This window comes from Brachypodium distachyon, chromosome 3 (assembly GCF_000005505.3).
Source record: "Brachypodium distachyon strain Bd21 chromosome 3, Brachypodium_distachyon_v3.0, whole genome shotgun sequence".
Classification (NCBI taxonomy): Eukaryota; Viridiplantae; Streptophyta; class Magnoliopsida; order Poales; family Poaceae; genus Brachypodium; species Brachypodium distachyon.
In genome coordinates, this window is record NC_016133.3 from 48,068,914 (window position 1) to 48,088,036 (window position 19,123).

The window sequence follows — 19,123 nt, forward strand, 5'->3', positions numbered from 1 at the left end:
ACCACAATAAGGCAAAGGCAATGAGGGATGCCGCGCCGGCCACGGAGCGCATGTACACATGCATCGAGAAGTGCATGTCCGACGCCGCCGCACAAGTCGCGAAGAGGGACGAGCTCGCCGCCAAGAGACAGGCGGTCGCGGCGTCATGGTGGGCGACGGTGATCAAGAAGCAAGATGATAAGCTCGAGATCCTCAAGGCGAATGTCGCGACGAAGAAGAGGCGGGAGGACTTGTTGATCTTGACATGCGACACCACCGGCATGGACGCTGAGGTGAAGGCGTGATACACGGCCAGCGCAGGCTCATTTTGGCCGAAGCGAGAGCGCCGGCATCGGCGCCCGCCACAGCAACAACGGCCACCTCTACTCCATCAGCGCCCTCACCGCCCTAAACAGCAACTCTGGCCCCTTCTACACCATTGGTGGGCTCGGAAGTGCCATCAGTGCCGGCGGAAGACGAGGGGGCCGAGTGATTTCACTTTTATTTAAGTTTGATGTTATTTGATCACCGAAACTTGTGATGAACTTGGGCGATTTGGTGATTTGGGCCGGCCTGTGAGATGGTGGCAAAACTTTGTTTGAATTGTATTTTTTGGGGGGAGGGGGGTGGGGGGCGATGTTTGGGGGGTGCGGTGGGTCGCGACTGGGCCTCGAACGAAGAGGATGCGCCGGCGCCCCCCCAAATGGGCTAGCGCCGGACGCGAAATGGGGGGGAGGGGTGAGTGGAGTTGCTCTAATATAAGATGCAAAATATGAAACCTCAAAAAGTTATAGGGCACAAAAAACTGGAATATAAGCAAGAGGGTTAGTGAGTAAAAGGTGGTGTTTATGCTGGCCTAGCCTATAGCGAACATTGTCATACACTTGCGCAAAGTTGATACACGATTTTTTAGTAGGTTTGGTCATTAGGCGAGACGCGAGAGATTTGTTAGCTGAGTGTTTTGGGCCGAGCGGATCTTCCCAAATACACTAAGTGAGAGAATCTTTGGGGCCCTCTCATGCTCTAACTAAACGGTATTTCCGAGCATCGAGGTAAGGATACCCTCCGGATTCTAACCCAACTCCTTCGTTCCTTGAGCCCAAACAACATTGTCGCTCGTAGGATCCCTCATGACTAGAGTTCTCCAAAAGCTCTTAGCCTCTTCCGTTGAGTTTATTCAAGTTGAGAGTGAATGTTACAGGACCCCTCGATGGTGTATTTATATGCTAGGGGGCTGATGCCATCCCACAATTTGGGTCCATAGCTTGCGTCTATCCCCCTCTCTGTTTCCTTCCTTCCAAACCCTTCCACCAAGTTGACCATGGCATGATGGTTTGACTTTGGTTGATCGGAGTCTTTGTAGGCTTGATCATGCCATGTAGGCACCTTGACCAGAATTGAAAATTTATTGACTTTGGTCTTCGCCATGTAAGATTTGTAGTCCGGCCCATATAAGATATTTATTTTTGTACAACAAATAATAATATGTAAATGTTATAAACTGAAATTTTAGGAAATTTCATAACAAAAGAAACACATCACAAGTGTATGTTATGAAAAAACAGAAAATTAGAGAAAACTCACAAATAATTCTTTATTTCTCATGACTGTTTTTAAACTTCTTATTTTCTGAAAAATAACTGTTATATTTTTCCGTGATTTTCTCTTTCAACACTTATTGACTGTGCTGCTACATGCGTACATGTATGAAAACATACCCCACGACGATGTCCTCGATCAAACCATTTTGGATGGAGTAGGATCAAAATTGTCTAGTTTTAAGTCGAGTCATTTTCTTTGTTATTCAAGTCGAGAGATTAAGCTTCAACTTGAAAGGGTGAAAACACTCCCTCCGATCCATAAAAAATGTCGTTCACTTAGTACAAAATTTGTACTAACTTAGTACAAAATGAGCGCCACTTTTTTATGGATCGGACGGAGTATAAATTTCTCCATCGAGCTTGATTATAGTTGATGGGTGAAAAATGTGTACGTTTTTTTTGTATGCGTTTCTCTTCTTATTAGATAAAAGATCAAGGGCACTTTTACGGTACAATTTACTTGTGCTAGGAGAGAGTAGTACTAATTCAGATAAAACATGGTATAATAAACATTCTGCGTCGAGCTTACCATATCTGTAGATTTGTTGGTCTTCTCACAAGAAGCTAATTATGTAATTAATATATTATATTCCTAAAAAGGTAACTAATATATTAGGCATGAGATTCTACAATCATCGAGATCTGTTATGCATAAAAGAAATTATTCACACTCCTTATTAAAAATATCATGGCAAATTTCATTGCGTTTATTTTTTCTCCAAACCAACTTTTGCTTAAAACATTGTATAGACCACTGAGTAGATCTTTTTTGATGAAACACATGACTACATAAGAAAATTAAAAGGAAGAAAAGAATTACGAGAGAAGTATAAACCAAAAAATGACTTTTTATATACAGTGAGTCATTTGAGAAAGCCGAGCCGATGGTTAGATTCGTCTCGTGAAATTGATCAAAAACAACTATGGGGTTATTCGGTTTATTTCAAATCTTACATGAATTTTGGATTAAAAAAATAAACGTTTTTTAACGAAGAAAAAACCGGATACACATTTTCCCATGAGACATAATTACATGGTAGTAACAAATCAATACTAAAAGAGTACTACTATTCAGATTTAGAGGTGTCTTTTTTCATCAAATATGTAAAAAATATATTCAAGTTGGTCACACTCATCAGTTATCACGTATAAGACAATCTCATCAGATCAAAACAAATCAAATCACCAGCATGGATACATATGGGTCGTTGGGATTTATCTGGGATTCTACCCGATTTACCGTTTTTGCTAGTAGTAAAAGTAAATACTACTCCCTCCGATTCTAAATTGTTGTTGAAATATTACATGTATCTAGACGCTTTTTAAGAATAGATACATCCACATTTAGGCAAATTTGAGTCAAGAATTTAGGATCAGAGGGAGTACTCTTTTGGTATTCCAGTATTGGTAAATTTAAGCCATTAGATCATCTCAATGGAGTGGTTTTATTCATCGGTTCCTACCATAAAAGGCGTACCTGTTCTTGAAAATCAAACATAACTAAGAAACTGCGGCGCGTGTAAAACCAGTCTTCGTAAATAGTGACCGAGAACCAAAGTGACCCGCAACCCTAGTTTTGAAAACTGGACCGGTGACCGAACCGGCGAGCTCTTGGTTCAAGTTTTTCTTGTCGAACCACCGGTTCACCCGGTTGAACCGGCATGGTTTTTTAAGATATAAAATAATACATTTAATTATAATACTGCAAATAGCAGCCAAGACGGCCCAGGTTCGTGGAGCCCATTCCCTAACTCCAAGTTAAAGGTCCAAGTGTCCAGGCAGGTATTTAAGTTTTAATTCAAAGTCCAATATGCGTCAGCTGGGCCAGACACGATACCATCCTAACCCTACCCGCCGCTGATCGATCTCTTTCTCCGTCTGGTTCCTCATCCCGAGCAGCAGTTCCGGCCATCGCCTCCAACACCACATCTCTCTCTCTCTCTCTCTCTCTCTCTGCACCATATCTCTCCCGAGCTAGAAGGCCGGTGGGGAGGACGGGGGCCGACGCCGGCAGGCCCGAGCGGAGCTGGTAGCCTGGTACGCATGGTGTCCGCATCGACGGTGAAGGAGAAGCCGGACGGGGCGGCCGCGTTGGGTGCGGCGCGGAGCGGGAGGCGGTCGGAGACGACCACGCGGCGCGGACGGGGACGGGGAGGCCGGCGAGGAAGGAGAGCAGCGGGGTGGCGCGGGTGGCGGTGACGCGCTGGGGCGGGATCGAGCGAGCGGCGGACGGTTAGGCGCGGGATTGAGCGGCGGCGCTGGTGGTGGAGACACGCGGGATCGAGCTCGAGCGGCGGCCGGCGAGACGGCCAAGACGGGAACTTTTGGAACGGGAACTGAACCGGGCGGTTCGAGCCGAACCGCCCGGTTCACCGGTTTTCACCGAAACCGCCCGGTTCACCCTGTTTTGTCTGGTCCAGTGGCCCGTCCGGTCCAGTGCGCTAAAAAGACCGCAGAGGTCTCCGGTTCCGGTTTTTTCCTGTCGGACCGTCGGTCCGGTCCGGTTTTCAAAACTAGGCCCGCAACACATGCGGCTAGTATATAAGGGTAGTAGCTTAGCTAGGTCCCTGGGCGCTGCAAGCGAACAAACAAACACCCCATGTGGTGGATCGATCTCTCTAGCTAGCTCCCCCATAAGGCTATAATCCTCGTCGACGAGGGCCAATAGATATTCTTCCTTTCCTATCCCCCCCTTTGCTGTGCTACCCGGACAGCTTCACTCCACAATTTCTCACACCAGTTTACATCTCACGCTCAGCACATATACAGCCTCTCCTTGTTCTGAAATCCTGCTGCTGCTGCAAGCAAGAAGAGGATCCAAGCTACCATCGCATCTCTCTCAGGCCGTACGTGTAGGTTGAAAGCATTTCCTGTGATGTGATATTCTTAAACCTTATGTGCATAATATTTGCACATCCATGCGCTACATACGCGCGTGCATGTGTATGTGTATCTACGTATTTCTTGGTTAACATTTTCGCATGCTCTGCAGAAGAGAGCTAGAGAAGGCGTCCGGCGAGCATGTGGGAGTCGGAGAGCGACGCCGGCGAGCGGGGGCTCGTCCCCGTGGTCGGCGGCTCCGACCGGCACGACGCGCTCAAGAACGACGGCTTCGTTCGCAGGGACCAATCTTGGTACGTACGTGGGTCAAGTTTGATAATTTGTTTTCATAAATTATAAGATGAACGATTAACCGTATACGTGGACCTGGCTTAATTTAATTTCTTGCAACCGTCTTGTTCTTCCCGTGATTTGAGCAGGTTTGTGAACAGTGATATTCCGAGCGATTTGCTCGTCAGAGTGGGCGATGTGAGCTTCCATCTTCACAAGGTAGGTTCTGTACTTTTGTTTTCTCGTCCAGATTTCCGGAGAGAGTACAAGCATCCTCAATCATTAGGTATCCACTGCCACAAATAGAAGCTTTTTAGTTTCTTAATTTCGTCGCAGCAACTCAACAATTTTGGCATGCGTCCTACACTCCTGTACTACTACTTTGTTGCTAAAATAGTACTGGTACTACCAAAGTCTAATGGAGTAAAGTGCTGCAATTGATTGATTGATTAATTGGTTGCACGTACTTGGGGCATGCAGTACCCGATGATCTCCCGGAGCGGCAAGATGGGCCGCGTGATCTACGAGTCCGCGGCGACGGACCCTGCAGCGGCAGACAACACCGTGGCGGAGCTGGACGACCTCCCGGGCGGGGCGGAGTCCTTCGAGCTCGCGGCGCGGTTCTGCTACGGGATGGCGGTGGACCTGACGGCGTCCAACATCTCGGGGCTGCGGTGCGCGGCGGAGTACCTGGAGATGACGGAGGACCTGGAGGAAGGGAACCTCATCTTCAAGACGGAGGCGTTCCTGAGCTACGTGGTGCTGTCGTCGTGGCGGGACTCCATCGTGGTGCTCAAGAGCTGCGAGGGCCTCTCGCCCTGGGCCGAGAACCTGCAGATCGTGCGCCGCTGCAGCGAGTCCATCGCCTGGAAGGCCTGCGCCAACCCGAGGGGGGTGCGCTGGGCTTACACAGGAGCCGCCGCGTCCAGTAGCGGGAGGCCGCCCAGGAGCGGCGGCGGCGGCGGCACGGCGAGCCCCCGGTGGAACATCGGCGGCGGCAGCGGCGACTCCAAGGAGTCCAGCCCCAGCCGGCAGCCCGTGCCGCCGCCGGACTGGTGGTTCGAGGACGTGTCCGTGCTCAGGATCGACCACTTTGTGCGCGTCGTCACGGCCATCAAGGTCAAAGGTATCAGTAATTTCATTCCCAGCAGCAAACTCAGTTGTACAGAAAATTGCCTATTTGTTTATGCAAGAAATACAAAATCTTATGACGAAATGTTCCCGGAAACAGTGGAACACATGAGTGCATTTTGTTTAATCAGTAGTGATATGACAGTGAGTCTCGGTATACAAAATAAGTAGAAGAACAGTCGTTCTAGACATGGAGTAGTACTAGTACAATACATTCTGCCTAATTATTTGATCGTTGATAGGCATGCGGTTCGACCTCATCGGCGCGTCGATCACCCACTACGCGTCCAAATGGCTCCCGGGCCTGACCAAGGACGGCCCCCACGGCAGCATCGGCATCGGCATCGACGAGCCATGGGCGCAGGTCTCGGCCGGCGGCAGCGGCCTCCACATGATCATCGCGGCGGCGGGCAGTGGCAAGGACGACGTGACCAGCTCCAGCGCCGCGCCGGCGCGCGAGCAGAGGATGGTGGTGGAGAGCCTGATCAGCATCATGCCCCCGCAGCGGGACAGCGTCTCCTGCGGCTTCCTCCTCCGCCTGCTCCGCCTGGCCGTCATGCTCAAGGCCGCGCCGGCGCTCGTCACGGAGCTGGAGAAGCGCGTCGGGATGCAGCTCGAGCAGGCGGCGCTCCCCGACCTGCTCATCCCCTCCGTGGGCCGCGCCGACACCGCCTACGACGTCGACCTCGTGCAGCGCCTCGTCGAGCACTTTCTGGTGCAGGAGGTGCAGACGGAGGTCATGTCTTCGGGTGCCAGCCCCGGCCGCGCCGGGGACGCGCACGCGCACGCGCACGCCCCGGAGTACTACGGTGCCGGCCCCGGCGCGAGCAGGATGGCGCCGGCAGTGTCGGCGTCGGCAGCGGCAGCGGCATCGGGGCTGAACGCCAAGGCGCGCGTGGCGCGGCTGCTAGACAGCTACCTCTCCGAGGTGTCCCGCGACCGCAACCTGTCCCTGACCAAGTTCCAGGTCCTGGCCGAGTCGCTGCCGGAGTCGGCACGCGCCTGCGACGACGGGCTCTACCGCGCCGTGGACTCGTACCTCAAGGCGCACCCGACGCTGACGGAGCACGAGCGGAAGCGGCTGTGCCGGGTCATGGACTGCCAGAAGCTGTCGTTCGACGCGTGCATGCACGCGGCGCAGAACGAGCGCCTGCCGCTGCGTGTTGTGGTGCAGGTGCTCTTCTCGGAGCAGGTCAAGATCAGCAACGCGCTCGCGGCCGCCGGATCCTCTTCGGGGGCGGGGATGCTGAAGGCGGCGGCGCCGGAGCCGACGACGCGGCGGCAGCTGCTGGACGCGACGCCGCAGTCGTTCCAGGAAGGCTGGGCGGCGGCCAAGAAGGACATCAACACGCTCAAGTTCGAGCTGGAGAGCATGAAGGCCAAGTACCTGGAGCTGCAGCACGACATGGACGCGCTCCAGAAGCAGGTTGAGCCGTCTCCCGGGGCCAAGATGGGCGGCGGCGGCGGCAGCAAGACGCAGCAGCAGGGGCCCTCGGCGTGGAGCAACGGGTGGAAGAAGCTGGGGAGGCTGGCCAAGATGACGGGCAACGAGGCGGCGCCGGGGCAAGGAGGCGCGGCGCCCGGCGAGGCGGCTAGGAAGGCGCAGAGGAGGTGGAGGAACTCCATCTCATGATCGATCGGATCGAATCGAGCTTAATTCTTCCTTTCCTAGTGATCAGGATTCAGGAATATATGACTAGATGCATGCTGCGTGGATTCATTCGTGCTTAATTACTTAATTAGGAGGATGGTGTTTGATTTATTTTTTTGGAAGAAGGATGGTGTTTGATGGAGTTTTGCTTCTCGATCTCCATTGATTTGTTCAGACTGCGCATACTCACTCTAGGAGATGATCATCTGAACCACTGAGTCGTGTTGCATTTGTCATGGCTCGTGTGCGAGGATTACGCTGGAAGATCGGCCGCGTACGTTTAGTCCTCAAGATTTGCTTGCTTGCTTGCTATTTTACAGTAAGTGGATTTGCTTGAACTTTAATGTGGCGGTTCAGATGAATATATCGTCATGTCAGACTCTGCTCTAGCGCAATCGTTCAAAAGACGTACACACATTACTTAATTATATATATAGTGGGGTATTATTTTTTCTTTGCAAGGATGGGTCACCCTCGTGATCCATTCGTGCTCACATGATACGATACGTAGGCATGCATGTCCAACAAGTTATGGGGGTAGATGTCACGTACGTCGTAGAACGGTCGCTACAGTGTCAGTGTCCGGTGGATATTGAGTTCGATAGCCCGTGCGTTGGCGGTGGCCCCCGTTATCTCCTGTGCTCGCCCTTATCTGGCCACGACGACCGGGACTGTGCACTGCCACTAGTAGCACTGCACCACTGCAGTGCAAGCCCGTTGCCCATACGTACGACACACACAACACGTCCTGATCCTGGTTTAGAACCAAGGTTCACTCCCCCTGTTTGCAGCTGCCAGCGATCCTTGACTCGTCGCGAACTGTCACTGTGAACACTTCCATCCATCTCCTGCTTGCTTGCTGGCATGCACCACTGTTTCCTTGTTCCGGGAACATGGCACCCACCAATTATATAAGCCTCCTGTTCACTAGCGTGTAATTCATTTTTGTGATTCTCCGTCCCGTGTGTCGTGAGCTCGATTTACATCTCCAAGTTTGTTTCGTGCATGCACATCCCTTTGGCCGGCCCAGCGCTGGGTTCCCTGATGAAACAAGTGACGACGAGATAAACGCGCTGCGGAGAGCACGGCCGCACTACGTGGCGTCCTGCACGGGGATACCGATCCCTCTACTCCACGTACTCGTACGAACAATTGCTGCGGTATTCCAATCAAGAACTGTGCCCATTTCAACTTTTTAAAGTCGTTTCGTACGTCGAGCCCAGCAGTTTTGGGGGGGAACAGCATGCGAGTGTGTGCGCATTTGACATTTCCACCTGAGTTCTTTTTTACGCTTGCTTCTTGTTAAACGAGCGGTCCAGAGCGCGACGGATGTCGTCTCCCGTTTCCCAATATGGCATTGTCCGCTGGAAGACGGCTGCCCGCTTTCCTGGGGACCTGCCAGTTGCGACGCCAAACCACTTCGTCCGCGGGCTCGAGGCCACGCCCGGCGATGCCGGTGATCTACGGAGTATCTCTCTCGGATCCGCCATCCTGGAGGCTGGATGGATCCCGAGTTCCTGCCCAGGCTGTCCCCGGTTCCCCAAAGTAGGATGGATATGTGGAGCGAAGAGCGCGCAAAGGATCAGAGGAAACAGAGCTTGCCGAGCTGTCGCCGTCTTCGAGGCCTTCGATCGCGGAGTCCGCTAGCTGCTGGCTTGGTGTTTATTAACCGATCTGAAATCTTCTCCTATCTGTCTGGTCCTTGGTTTCACGGATCCCGAGTCCTGAGTTTCGCAATGTAGTTTGGGCTGGCTATTTCACCGGGCTCCTCCCATGGAACATGACCAGCAAGGCGGAGCCAGAAATTGCTCACGCCCTGGGCTGAGCTGGTGGGCCGCGACACCCTAGGCCAAACCTAATTTTTTTTCTTTTTTAGCCTGAAATTTTGGCCACGCCCCAGGCCGTAGCCCGTGTTGCCTGAGGCCTGGCTCCGCCATTGATTCAGGGTCTCTCAGAAACAAAACAAAACTGAAACATGACCATATTTTAGGGCCTACATGAAAGCAGGTCCAGCCCATGGAACGTGTTTTATTTATTAATATATTTTTATTATTCCTCTAATCCAAATTAATTGAGGCAATTTTGTCTAGATAAGCATATACCTACATATTAAAACGCGAATAAGTATATGCATATCTAGACAAAGCAGCGCCAATTAATTTGGATCGGAGGAAGTACAAAATTTAAGATAATATAGAACGCAGTTTTAATACTTCTCTAACATTTAGCAAAAATATGCAAAAAAATCCTAGCATATTGATTTAGTTTTTGAGATGTCTTATCCTAGTTTACCAAATTTTGTTCCGCCTTGTATGTAGAAAAATATTCATATGAATAACATAAATGTGCATACTCTATTTCACAAAAAAAAAAATCATGTGTATAAACACAAACGTTCAGCTAACACTACTATAAATCACAAGTTTTCCTAGTACCAAATTCCTTAGGGGAAAGGATAAAAACCTTAGGTAAAGGCTTTACCTACTAACCGCACTAGGGAAAGAACCCTAGGTATAGTATTGGTGGGGAAAGATGGCTTTCCCTAGTGGCATTTGTACAACTCTAGGGGAATATTTCTTTCCCTAGTGGCTGAAACTCTAGGTAAAGAAATCGCATGGTAGCTATGTGCTAACATAGAAAGTTATGATCCTTAGGGTCAATTTAGCTCTGGGAAAAGGAGTGGGACCAATATTTGAATCATATTTGCCACATCATCATCTTTCCCTAGATGACTTTACCTACCAGGATCTAAACTACACTCTAGTGAACCATATGTAATTCATATTGACCATATATAAATTCATATTGACAATATTTGAATTTGAAATGACCATAATTCAAATATATTCGAATGGAGCCAAAATTAATAACCAACAAAAACTTCAGAAGACACATTATATTCACTCATTCTCAATCTTCATTCAAATAACATGTCTGATCAGTAGTAAGCAACAAATGATTACAGCCGTGACAGATCATACATGGCCAGAGTTAGCTATGGCAAAAAAATATGACACGCTATGTCAATTATTGTCACATATCAGTAAGTAGCTAGATTTTGCTACTCCAAAAAACTACACAAGCAAGACCTATTTAGTTGCTGGCATTTGGCTACACTCATGAGCAGCGATGAGAAAGTAATTGCGCCTGTTGCAATCTCATTGAAGAAACCTCCAAACGCATCTTGATCTGCAGCATGCGCAGGCTCGTCGGCAGAAAAATTTGAGCTAGCATTGTGCTCCTGAAAATAACACAACAATCATGTGGTAGCATCAATATATACAATGGTAGTAATTAACATCTCATTAGAAATCTAGTCAGTATATACCTTTAACTTAAAAACAACTCTACAGTTCAGATGTTTGGATGCATTAGAGTAATTATGTGGTAGCATCAATACATTCAAGCATGCTTGTGCTAAACTTATGTTCACATGCATTGGAGTAATTATGCTAAAGGGGCTGCAATCTCTCAAGCTGTACACACAGTTAATATGACATCCTAAAAAAGCTAATAGTATTTCTCTATTGTGAGAACAACGCACATGACAGTGTGTCGATCAGTGTATTGACAAACAAAACTCAAGAGTGCAGATCTAGAAGAAGGCATCAAATTACATGACAACTAGATTCTAGTCTTTTTGGGGAGAAAAAGGAACAACCAGCAAAGCACATATGTCCAATTAGCAAACCTGTCCATGAGGGACAGAGGGAGTATAAGCCTGCATGTATACCATTGAGCCTACCGAAAGAACTCGACGCCAGAGTGCTAGACAATCAACCAACTGTCAATTTGTAGCTAAAAACAAGTGAAAGACAATCAACCAACTCACAATCAGCCAATCTAGAGCACCAATCAAAGAAAAATTGGAATTGTATGCCAATTGAGTTATTTGAGACAGATTTTCCTAAAAAGATACAAAACTGGAGCTGAAACATAAAAATACCTTTTGTTTAGATACAAAATTTGGACAACATAATGACTATGTTGGAGCAGCTAGCTGCTCCTCCTCTTCTTCTTCCTCCTCGAGCTGCCTCAAGCACCTGCAGCCTGTTTTTCTGCCGCGGCAGAAACATTCCTGCTTTCTGTTTTCATCCCAACCATTGTACATCCAGTCACGGAATTGTTCAGAAGACATGGAATGCTTACTTGATTGCTTTGTAGCACAGAAGATCAGTTTGTTCTTTATTCCTTCAATCTGGCCAGCAAAAACTTGTATTTCTCTTAAAAGAATCGATGTACAAATTAATTAGACAAAGCAAAATAATGCTATAATTAGTACTGCACTTGGTCGTATCTATATTATACATACCTATGAACAGCAAGCCTCAGAAACACCAAGCTTTCAGAACATTTACTTCTGAACAGCAGGCTTCACACAATTGCTCCTTCAAAATACATACAAGAACATCAATACATTATCATTTTAATTTTTTTTATCAGTGCAAAACAAGGTTAAGAATGCATAAGCATGTGCAGGGGCGGATCTACGCCCAAGGCACTCTGGGCTGTAGTCCTGGTCGTGGTGAAAGTAGTATAGGTAATCATCACAACAAATCTCTGAAATTTAGTAGTACCAACACCACAGCCCTGGGCTTTACTATAGATCGATAAGATGATAAGGGTTAGACAGTTAGTAGTAGCACTAGCAGCCAGTCCATCTATTGTTTCTCCACGTGTTCAAGTACTGAATATACTTCCATATCAAAGTGTAAATGGTGCATTTAGATACAAATTAGTTATATACTTTGGCCATTGAAATTTAGCCCCCCTCATGACAGCATCCTCGCATTGGCCATTGAAATTTAGCCCCCCATTGAAAGTTAGATACAAATTAGTTATAGATACAAATTAGTTATATACTTTGGCCAAATCGTTGCTTCAGACAACCAAATCAATCGACTGAAATCATTACAAAGACACATAGAACATGACACATAGCAAATAAAATTAGAAATTAGAGAGGAAGAGACAGAGCGCTGGAGAAGATTGAGATGAGAGAGGACGAACCTGAAGGGGGAGGGTCAAGGGGCGGCCACCACAGGGAGCCACTACGGATGGCATGGACCCGCTGCTGCCCAGATTCCTTGGAGAATCCCTCCAGAAACGGTCACCGCGACTGCATCCTCGCAGGAGGCACGCCCATCTTGACAGCGAAGGAGGCAGTTCTCGGCGGCGCGAATATGGCAGGGAGGGGCGGAGACTGCGAGTATGGCAGGGAGGGGGAGACGGAGAGGAGAATCCCTCCAGAAACGGTCACCGAGACCGCATCCTCACAGGTAGCACGCCCATCTTGACAGCGGAGGCGGTAGTTCTCGGTGACGCGGATATGGCGGGGAGGGGTGGAGACTGCGAGTATGGCACGGAGGGGCGGAGACAGAGGAGAATAGCGGCGCTAGCGCTGGTACGACATGCGGGGAAGGGCAGGGCTGGCGGGGGAGGGTGGGGCGGCGTGGGTACAACAAGAGGAGGAGGGCGGCGAGAGGAGTGTTGCGAGAGAAGGAGGAGACTGGGAGAGGGGAAAGAGAAGCAAATCGAGGGGAGAAGATTATCCAGAGCGGGTCCTTCTCCACGGACCAGAAAATTTTCGCTCAACCCTCTCGCTGTCGACCGGGCCCGCGCCAAACGTCGCGCGTGCGACGGGAAAATAGCGCGGGATGGACCCAAAAAGAGAAGCAAATCGCCAGCCATGAGCTTCTTTCCTCAGCCATGGCGGCATTCTTTACCTAAGGGCCAAATAACTCAAGGGAAAGCTTACTTCGTATTTATTTTTGAATGCAAATTTTCTTTACCTAGAGTAACACTATTTGCACATTTACTTTACCTAGAGTAAGTAAAATCGGATCTAGAAAAACACATGTGCCCCAGAGAAACTTGTGATTTCTAGTAGTGTAACTCACATGAATATGACAGACTGGTGTCAATATCTTCTTTTTACGTAAATGATGAACAAGGGATAAAAACCATGAAAAAGGTAAAAGGAAAAACAAAATCCGCAAAGGGGGATTTCCGGCCCAGGTCATCAAGTCCAGTCGTTTTACCTCTTTCTGAAAGCGCATGCGCACACACCCGCAATCGTGCAATGAGATGCCCATGGGCACCCACGCACTCGAATAAAAAGGAATACTACCCCTCCGATCCTTAATTGTTGTCAAAATATTACATGTATCTAGACGTTTTTTAAGAATAGATACATTCATATTTGGTTAAATTTGAGTCAAGAATTTAGGATCAGAGATAGTACGAGACATTGACAAAAATAATAATCTAATCATCTAATGGGAGGTTAAATTATATTTCTTAGGCGTCTGATTTTTATGCAAAAGTTCAAATCTCAGTTGACATATGAGACCGTTGGATTAGCATCTGGATGTCATTTCACCCTCATCTTTGCATCGTTCTTTCCGAATTGTAAAGCACAAACATATCTAATGACAAAGGAACCAACTTATGTTTAACTAAAAATCAAACGACTTGGATATATCAGAACTGTTAAACTAAAGTCCAGTTGATACACAAGCGTCTTGTTTCAACGACAATATATCATGTCAAAAGTCATTCCAGACATTGTTAATGCACACATGGAATTATTCACACAGAAACGAAGACATAACGAAAAGAAGACATAACACTCAAAAGAAATAATACAAAGACCGTGAGAAGGTTATCTAGAATCAACATGTCCAAGAAGGGAAACGATGCGTGAGTACCTCGGTCGAAAAAACCCTCTGTCGCCAGATCCAACCCCTGAAGGCCGTATCTCATGAGTTTTCACCCAAAAGAGCAAGTGTAAGCAATCTCCATGAATGCATTTAACAAAGGTAACACCTTGTAAACGATATCAATGGCAACAATAAAGCCACATGCTTCGCGTCAAACTAGATGCACACCTTTGACACAGTCTTATAAAGAGTGTCAAAGGTAGCAACTATGAGGCCACGGCAAAAAAGAGATCTGACACGCCCCGCAAGAAGCGTCAGAGAAGTTTTACACCTCTGACGCTTGAGAACTACTTACGCTTGCTTGTTTCTTACGCGTTAGAGGAGACTCTAGCTGTTGTGACTATTTCCTTTGCGGAAGCGTCAACTTTGTTCATGATGAATTCTCTGACTCATTATTGTGTCGTCACGTCATTATACTTTTGATGCTCACTGACTTCTTGTTCTAGCACACGTCAAAAATTTGTTCGCTATCTTTTTTTACATGCACGACGTAGTTGCTAATTAAAGCGATGCTATAGCTTAGAAAAAACACAAATCAAAACAGCAGCTAATACCGCTGCAATGCTAACACATGCCACATAGAAGTTGGTCTTCTCTTGTAGCTGAACTTTGAGATTTTCAATCAGCTTCTTCGCTTCTTGTATCTCCGTTTCGAGATCCTCTATCACCCCATCCTGGACAGCAAGATCGAACACTAGTTTGAGCTTCTCAGCGGACAATTTGTTGTTCGCCTTCTTTTCTTCCTCTACCATGGCTTGCACCTTCGACACCTAAGTTACCTGCATCATCCTACCTTTCTCAAATCACAGGAGGTACTTAGGATCATCTTCAAGGAGATGATCTATGTCCTGGACGGAGGAGGTGCAGGAAACGGAGTCCCTAAGCCACGACATCATTGATTCAGCACCATCGTTGGTGTATTCACTATGACCCATGAAGGAAGGATTCAAGGAAGAGATTTCACAGGAGGTTTTTATCCTTTTCAGTCGCTTTGGCAATTTTATTTTCCATAAGTAGAGGACCGGGGACATATATAGGTTGCTAGACCGCTAACGCATTTTCATCCGACAAGAGTCAGCGGAGTATGATTTTGATGCTCAATAACCTTCTGACACTTGCAGTATAGCAATAAGCGTCAAAGAAAGGATAAGATTCACGGGATTATGTCTTCTGTCGCTTGCCACAGAACAAGAGTCAAATATATATATATATATGTTCACAGGAGGTCTGTGACACGTCCTAGATTCACGATGTCAGAGATCAGTTTGGAATCTATATAAGTTCACGGGCGCAGGTCAAAAAGGTAGCGTGTTCAGACTTCAGTGCGAGCTCAGTATAGGTGCATGCATAGCCATGGCGATGCGTCGGTAAGACGCGGGTGCTCCTCTGAAAGATCGGTATGGTCGACTAGAGGGGTGGAGGGTGAATAGGGGACTAACAAATTTTAGCTTTTCTTTTTTCTTTTCTTGAAAGATACAAACACTTAATCCTAGGATTTACTAGATTCTTTAAAGTGAATGCAACCCTAGAATGAAATGCAATAGCCGAAGCAATAGCTAAAGCAACAATAGATAGCAAGAATGTAAAGGGAAAATGATACCACACGTGGAGACGAAGATTTCACCGGAGTTTCACCTATTGGGATCGGTGTACGTCTTCGTTTGGAGGAGTGCTCTACCACAAAGGTAGAGACGCCATGAAGGCTCACTTTATTCTCCAACTCACCACACCACAAAGGTGCGATGAACTCTCACAACACCCCAAAGGTGAGGTGAGTTTCACTAATTGGCTTCCTTGAGCGGAAACGCCAAACCCTTACAAACTTGACCGGGGCAAACTCCACAACACAATTGGAAGCTCCCAATCCAAGCCCCGAGCTCCTCACACACCAAGGGAGAGCTCGAGGTGACCGCTTCCGTCTAGGGTTCCCAACAACCCAAGAGAAACGAAATCCACAAAGAAAACAAGGGGAATCAACTTTTTGACTTGGTGAAACCCTAGAACAAGATCTTCTCTTCCAATCCTCAAAGAATCAAGAGTTATGAGTGGCTAGGGAGGGAGATCTTGGAGATTTAAGCTTGAGGTGTTCTTGAGGTGAGTTGAGGTGTTCTTGGCTGCTTGCTCGGTCGAATGGCTCGTTGGGGACGAAGGAGTATATAAGTGGGTTCCCAAAAATCGAGCCATTAGGCATAGGTCGGGTTAGGCCGGATCTTCCGCTGAATAGCCGGAACTTACGGCTAACCGTAAGTTCCGAATATTCACCGGAAGTTTCGCATATTCCCCCGGGACTAACAGAGAGCACCCGGAGGTTCGGGCGGAAGTTCACCCGGAACTTCCGCCTAGAAACTTGAGATTCCAGAACACATTCTGAAAAAATGTTTTCTTCTCACACCTTTTTGGGTAGGCTTTTTAGTCGGTGCAATTTGGTGTAGATTTTTACGTGAAATTGATTCACCCGTTACCTTCCCTTGTGGATCCTCTCTTAATAGTACGGATGTCCTACGACTCAAATCAACCGAAAAAGCCGCTAAACAGCACTACACTTCTTTCCTTTTTGAGGGTTCACAATTCATCTTGTGTTGAGTTCTTTATAAACTCTGAAATGCTTAGCACAAGATTAGAAAACAACACACGTTGTCATCACCACCAAAACCACTTAGGAGAGAAATGCCCTTTCAGCCTCCCCCTTCCGGTCCATGGACTGCCTCGCCTCAGCTATAAAAGCGGCCGGATGCAGTGCAAGTCGGTCAGGAACTCCACCATGGTTCGCAAGATAATAGCTGCGTATTGCCGTCTCAATGTGTGGGAGATCTAGGGACGATAACGTTCATCCACCCCGCCGACGTTGGCTGACCCGGCGCCTCCGAGGGTCTTCATCCAGGCTCTCCACCTTCGACTCAGCTGCCTCAGGCGCCTCAGCCTCAACCTTAGCTTCGTCAACCTCGATCTCAGCCAAGGATTCCGCCGTTCCCCGTCGACGAGGCTCCGTGATGAAACGGCATCGAGATATGTCCACGAGGTACCCCGGTGATCGTGATTACGTTCCTTAAATCCCCTCCTTGTTTTTCTTCATTGCCTCAACTACCTCCACCACCATAAGCACCTTCCTCTTTCCTCCTCTCCAAAACACCAGCTTCTCTTGTTGTCCCGGGCTGCTCATGGATGATGTTGCCGACATATCAAAGCGCTGTTTGATCTTGTCGACAACGCTCTGATGTGTGTACCTTGTATGAAATGTAGCAGATCTTGTATGCAGTGCAATGTAATGTGATCGATCTTATATGAAATGTAGCAGATCGTGTTCATCTGCAATGTAATGTGGTCTATCTTGTTTGGAATGTAGCAGGTCTTGCATGCAATAAATGAAATTCAGATTGGCTCAATGTTTCCCTGCGATTTAAATTAAAATTATAATGGTTGAATTTGACGTTGACAGAAAAAGACGTGAGTTGTAACCTTATTTTTTCCTCACATAAGAAACATCACTGACGTTTTCTTGCTTAGGGAAGTGTCAAAGATAACCATCTCTGATGCTTCTTCAAACATAAAAGAGCCAGCAAAAATACCTCGATACGACCAATCAGGTTCGGAGAAAGACTACTCCGAACACGTGCCCTAGAAGAAGCGTCAGGAGGTATTTCCTACTTCTGACGCGTGTCCACGTGTCAGAAGTTCCCGAGCCATCTCTGACACTTGATTAGAGACGCGTCCGTTTTGTGTCAGCATATAGGGTTTCCAACGCGTCAGAAATAAGTGATTATGTAGTAGTGGTCTGAACATGGTCGGTTCACACTCGAAGTCCAAGCAGCCTGAGGAGTTGGAGGCGTCTATTAGAAATTGTGTGATTTGGGGTAAAATATGAAAATGGGTAATTGGTGGCACCAGTTTGTTTAAATGGGGTAATTGGTGGTACACGTTTTTTTTTCTTTTTGAAAAGGAGGTTGAAACCCTGGTCTCCGCATCAAAATGATGCACACAACCATTTTTGTTTATTTATCTATTTACCAAGCCCGACAAAGCGAACACATCAATCGAACAACTGAAAGCTGCCAAGCTATACCTACTAACCTGATGAAGGGTATGGCCATTATCGGAAGCCGTATGTCCTGACCGCACACCACCACCTAAGTTCTAAAACTCCGGAGGCCACAAACGCACAACCGGACAAGCTAATTTACATTGTCTGCTGCATGCACACGCTCAAGACAACCTGCCACCATCTTCGACCAACCCATCTTCAGGACAGAGAACGATGCAAACCAGAGCCAAACCAGCATGTGCCCAGCCGCCGACCAAGATCTAGTGTTACCCCCACGGCACCCCCGAACGACGTCGCAAGCGCCGCCGCTGTCCAGTCCGAGGACTTTGGGTTTTCACTCGGGAACAAAGAGAGAGGGTGGTGTGGGAGCACCTTGATCGACAACACCTCATGGGAGGAGAGAGACGTCCAAAAATGTCACCGCCGTCATGGTCGGGCAATCCGACCAAAGGTTTCCAAAGCCGACCACACCTCCACCATCACCACTGCGTATTCCAAAGCTGATGAAGTGAGCCGCAGCCACGACCCAACGGCCGCCATGGTCGGACCGGACCAGCCGCCAAGGACGCGTCCAAGCAAGCCGCCCTTGCCGACATGCCGCGACCGGGGCCGCCGTCAGGGCCTCGGCCAGGGCAGCAGACGCCGCCTTCGCCAAGACACGGCCAGGGCCGGCCGTCGTCGACGCCAGGACCAGCCATGACCACCGCGGCATGGGCTCCCGCCAGAGCCTGGCTCGCGCAGTCACCATGAAATCAAGCGGCCACAAAATCCGCCGCGCTCACAGGGCCCGGCGGCGGCAAGGGAGGAGGAAGCTGGTTGGTTGCCGGTTTTTTCGAATCGGGATCGTGGGTTGAGAGAGAGAGAGTCTGTGCAAAAAGGGTAAAAAGGG

General features: G+C 48.1%; 1 protein-coding gene across 3 annotated transcripts; it reads left to right on the top strand.

The window, feature by feature from the left end:
* The first annotated feature begins 4,155 nt into the window (after positions 1-4,155).
* LOC100831661 (coleoptile phototropism protein 1) lies at positions 4,156-7,684 on the top strand. Of its 3 annotated transcripts, none has more exons than XM_010237276.2 (5): positions 4,156-4,436; positions 4,573-4,714; positions 4,841-4,910; positions 5,172-5,817; positions 6,065-7,684. In XM_010237276.2, exons 2-5 carry the CDS (start codon positions 4,602-4,604, stop codon positions 7,453-7,455), a joined length of 2,220 nt encoding a protein of 739 aa, XP_010235578.1. In that variant the 5' UTR covers positions 4,156-4,436; positions 4,573-4,601; the 3' UTR covers positions 7,456-7,684. The 3 variants fall into 3 exon arrangements, with proteins under 3 accessions (XP_010235578.1, XP_010235577.1, XP_003575199.1); XM_010237275.2 differs by having other exon boundaries at positions 4,156-4,432; XM_003575151.3 differs by having other exon boundaries at positions 4,156-4,426.
* Positions 7,685-19,123: the final 11,439 nt, after the last annotated feature.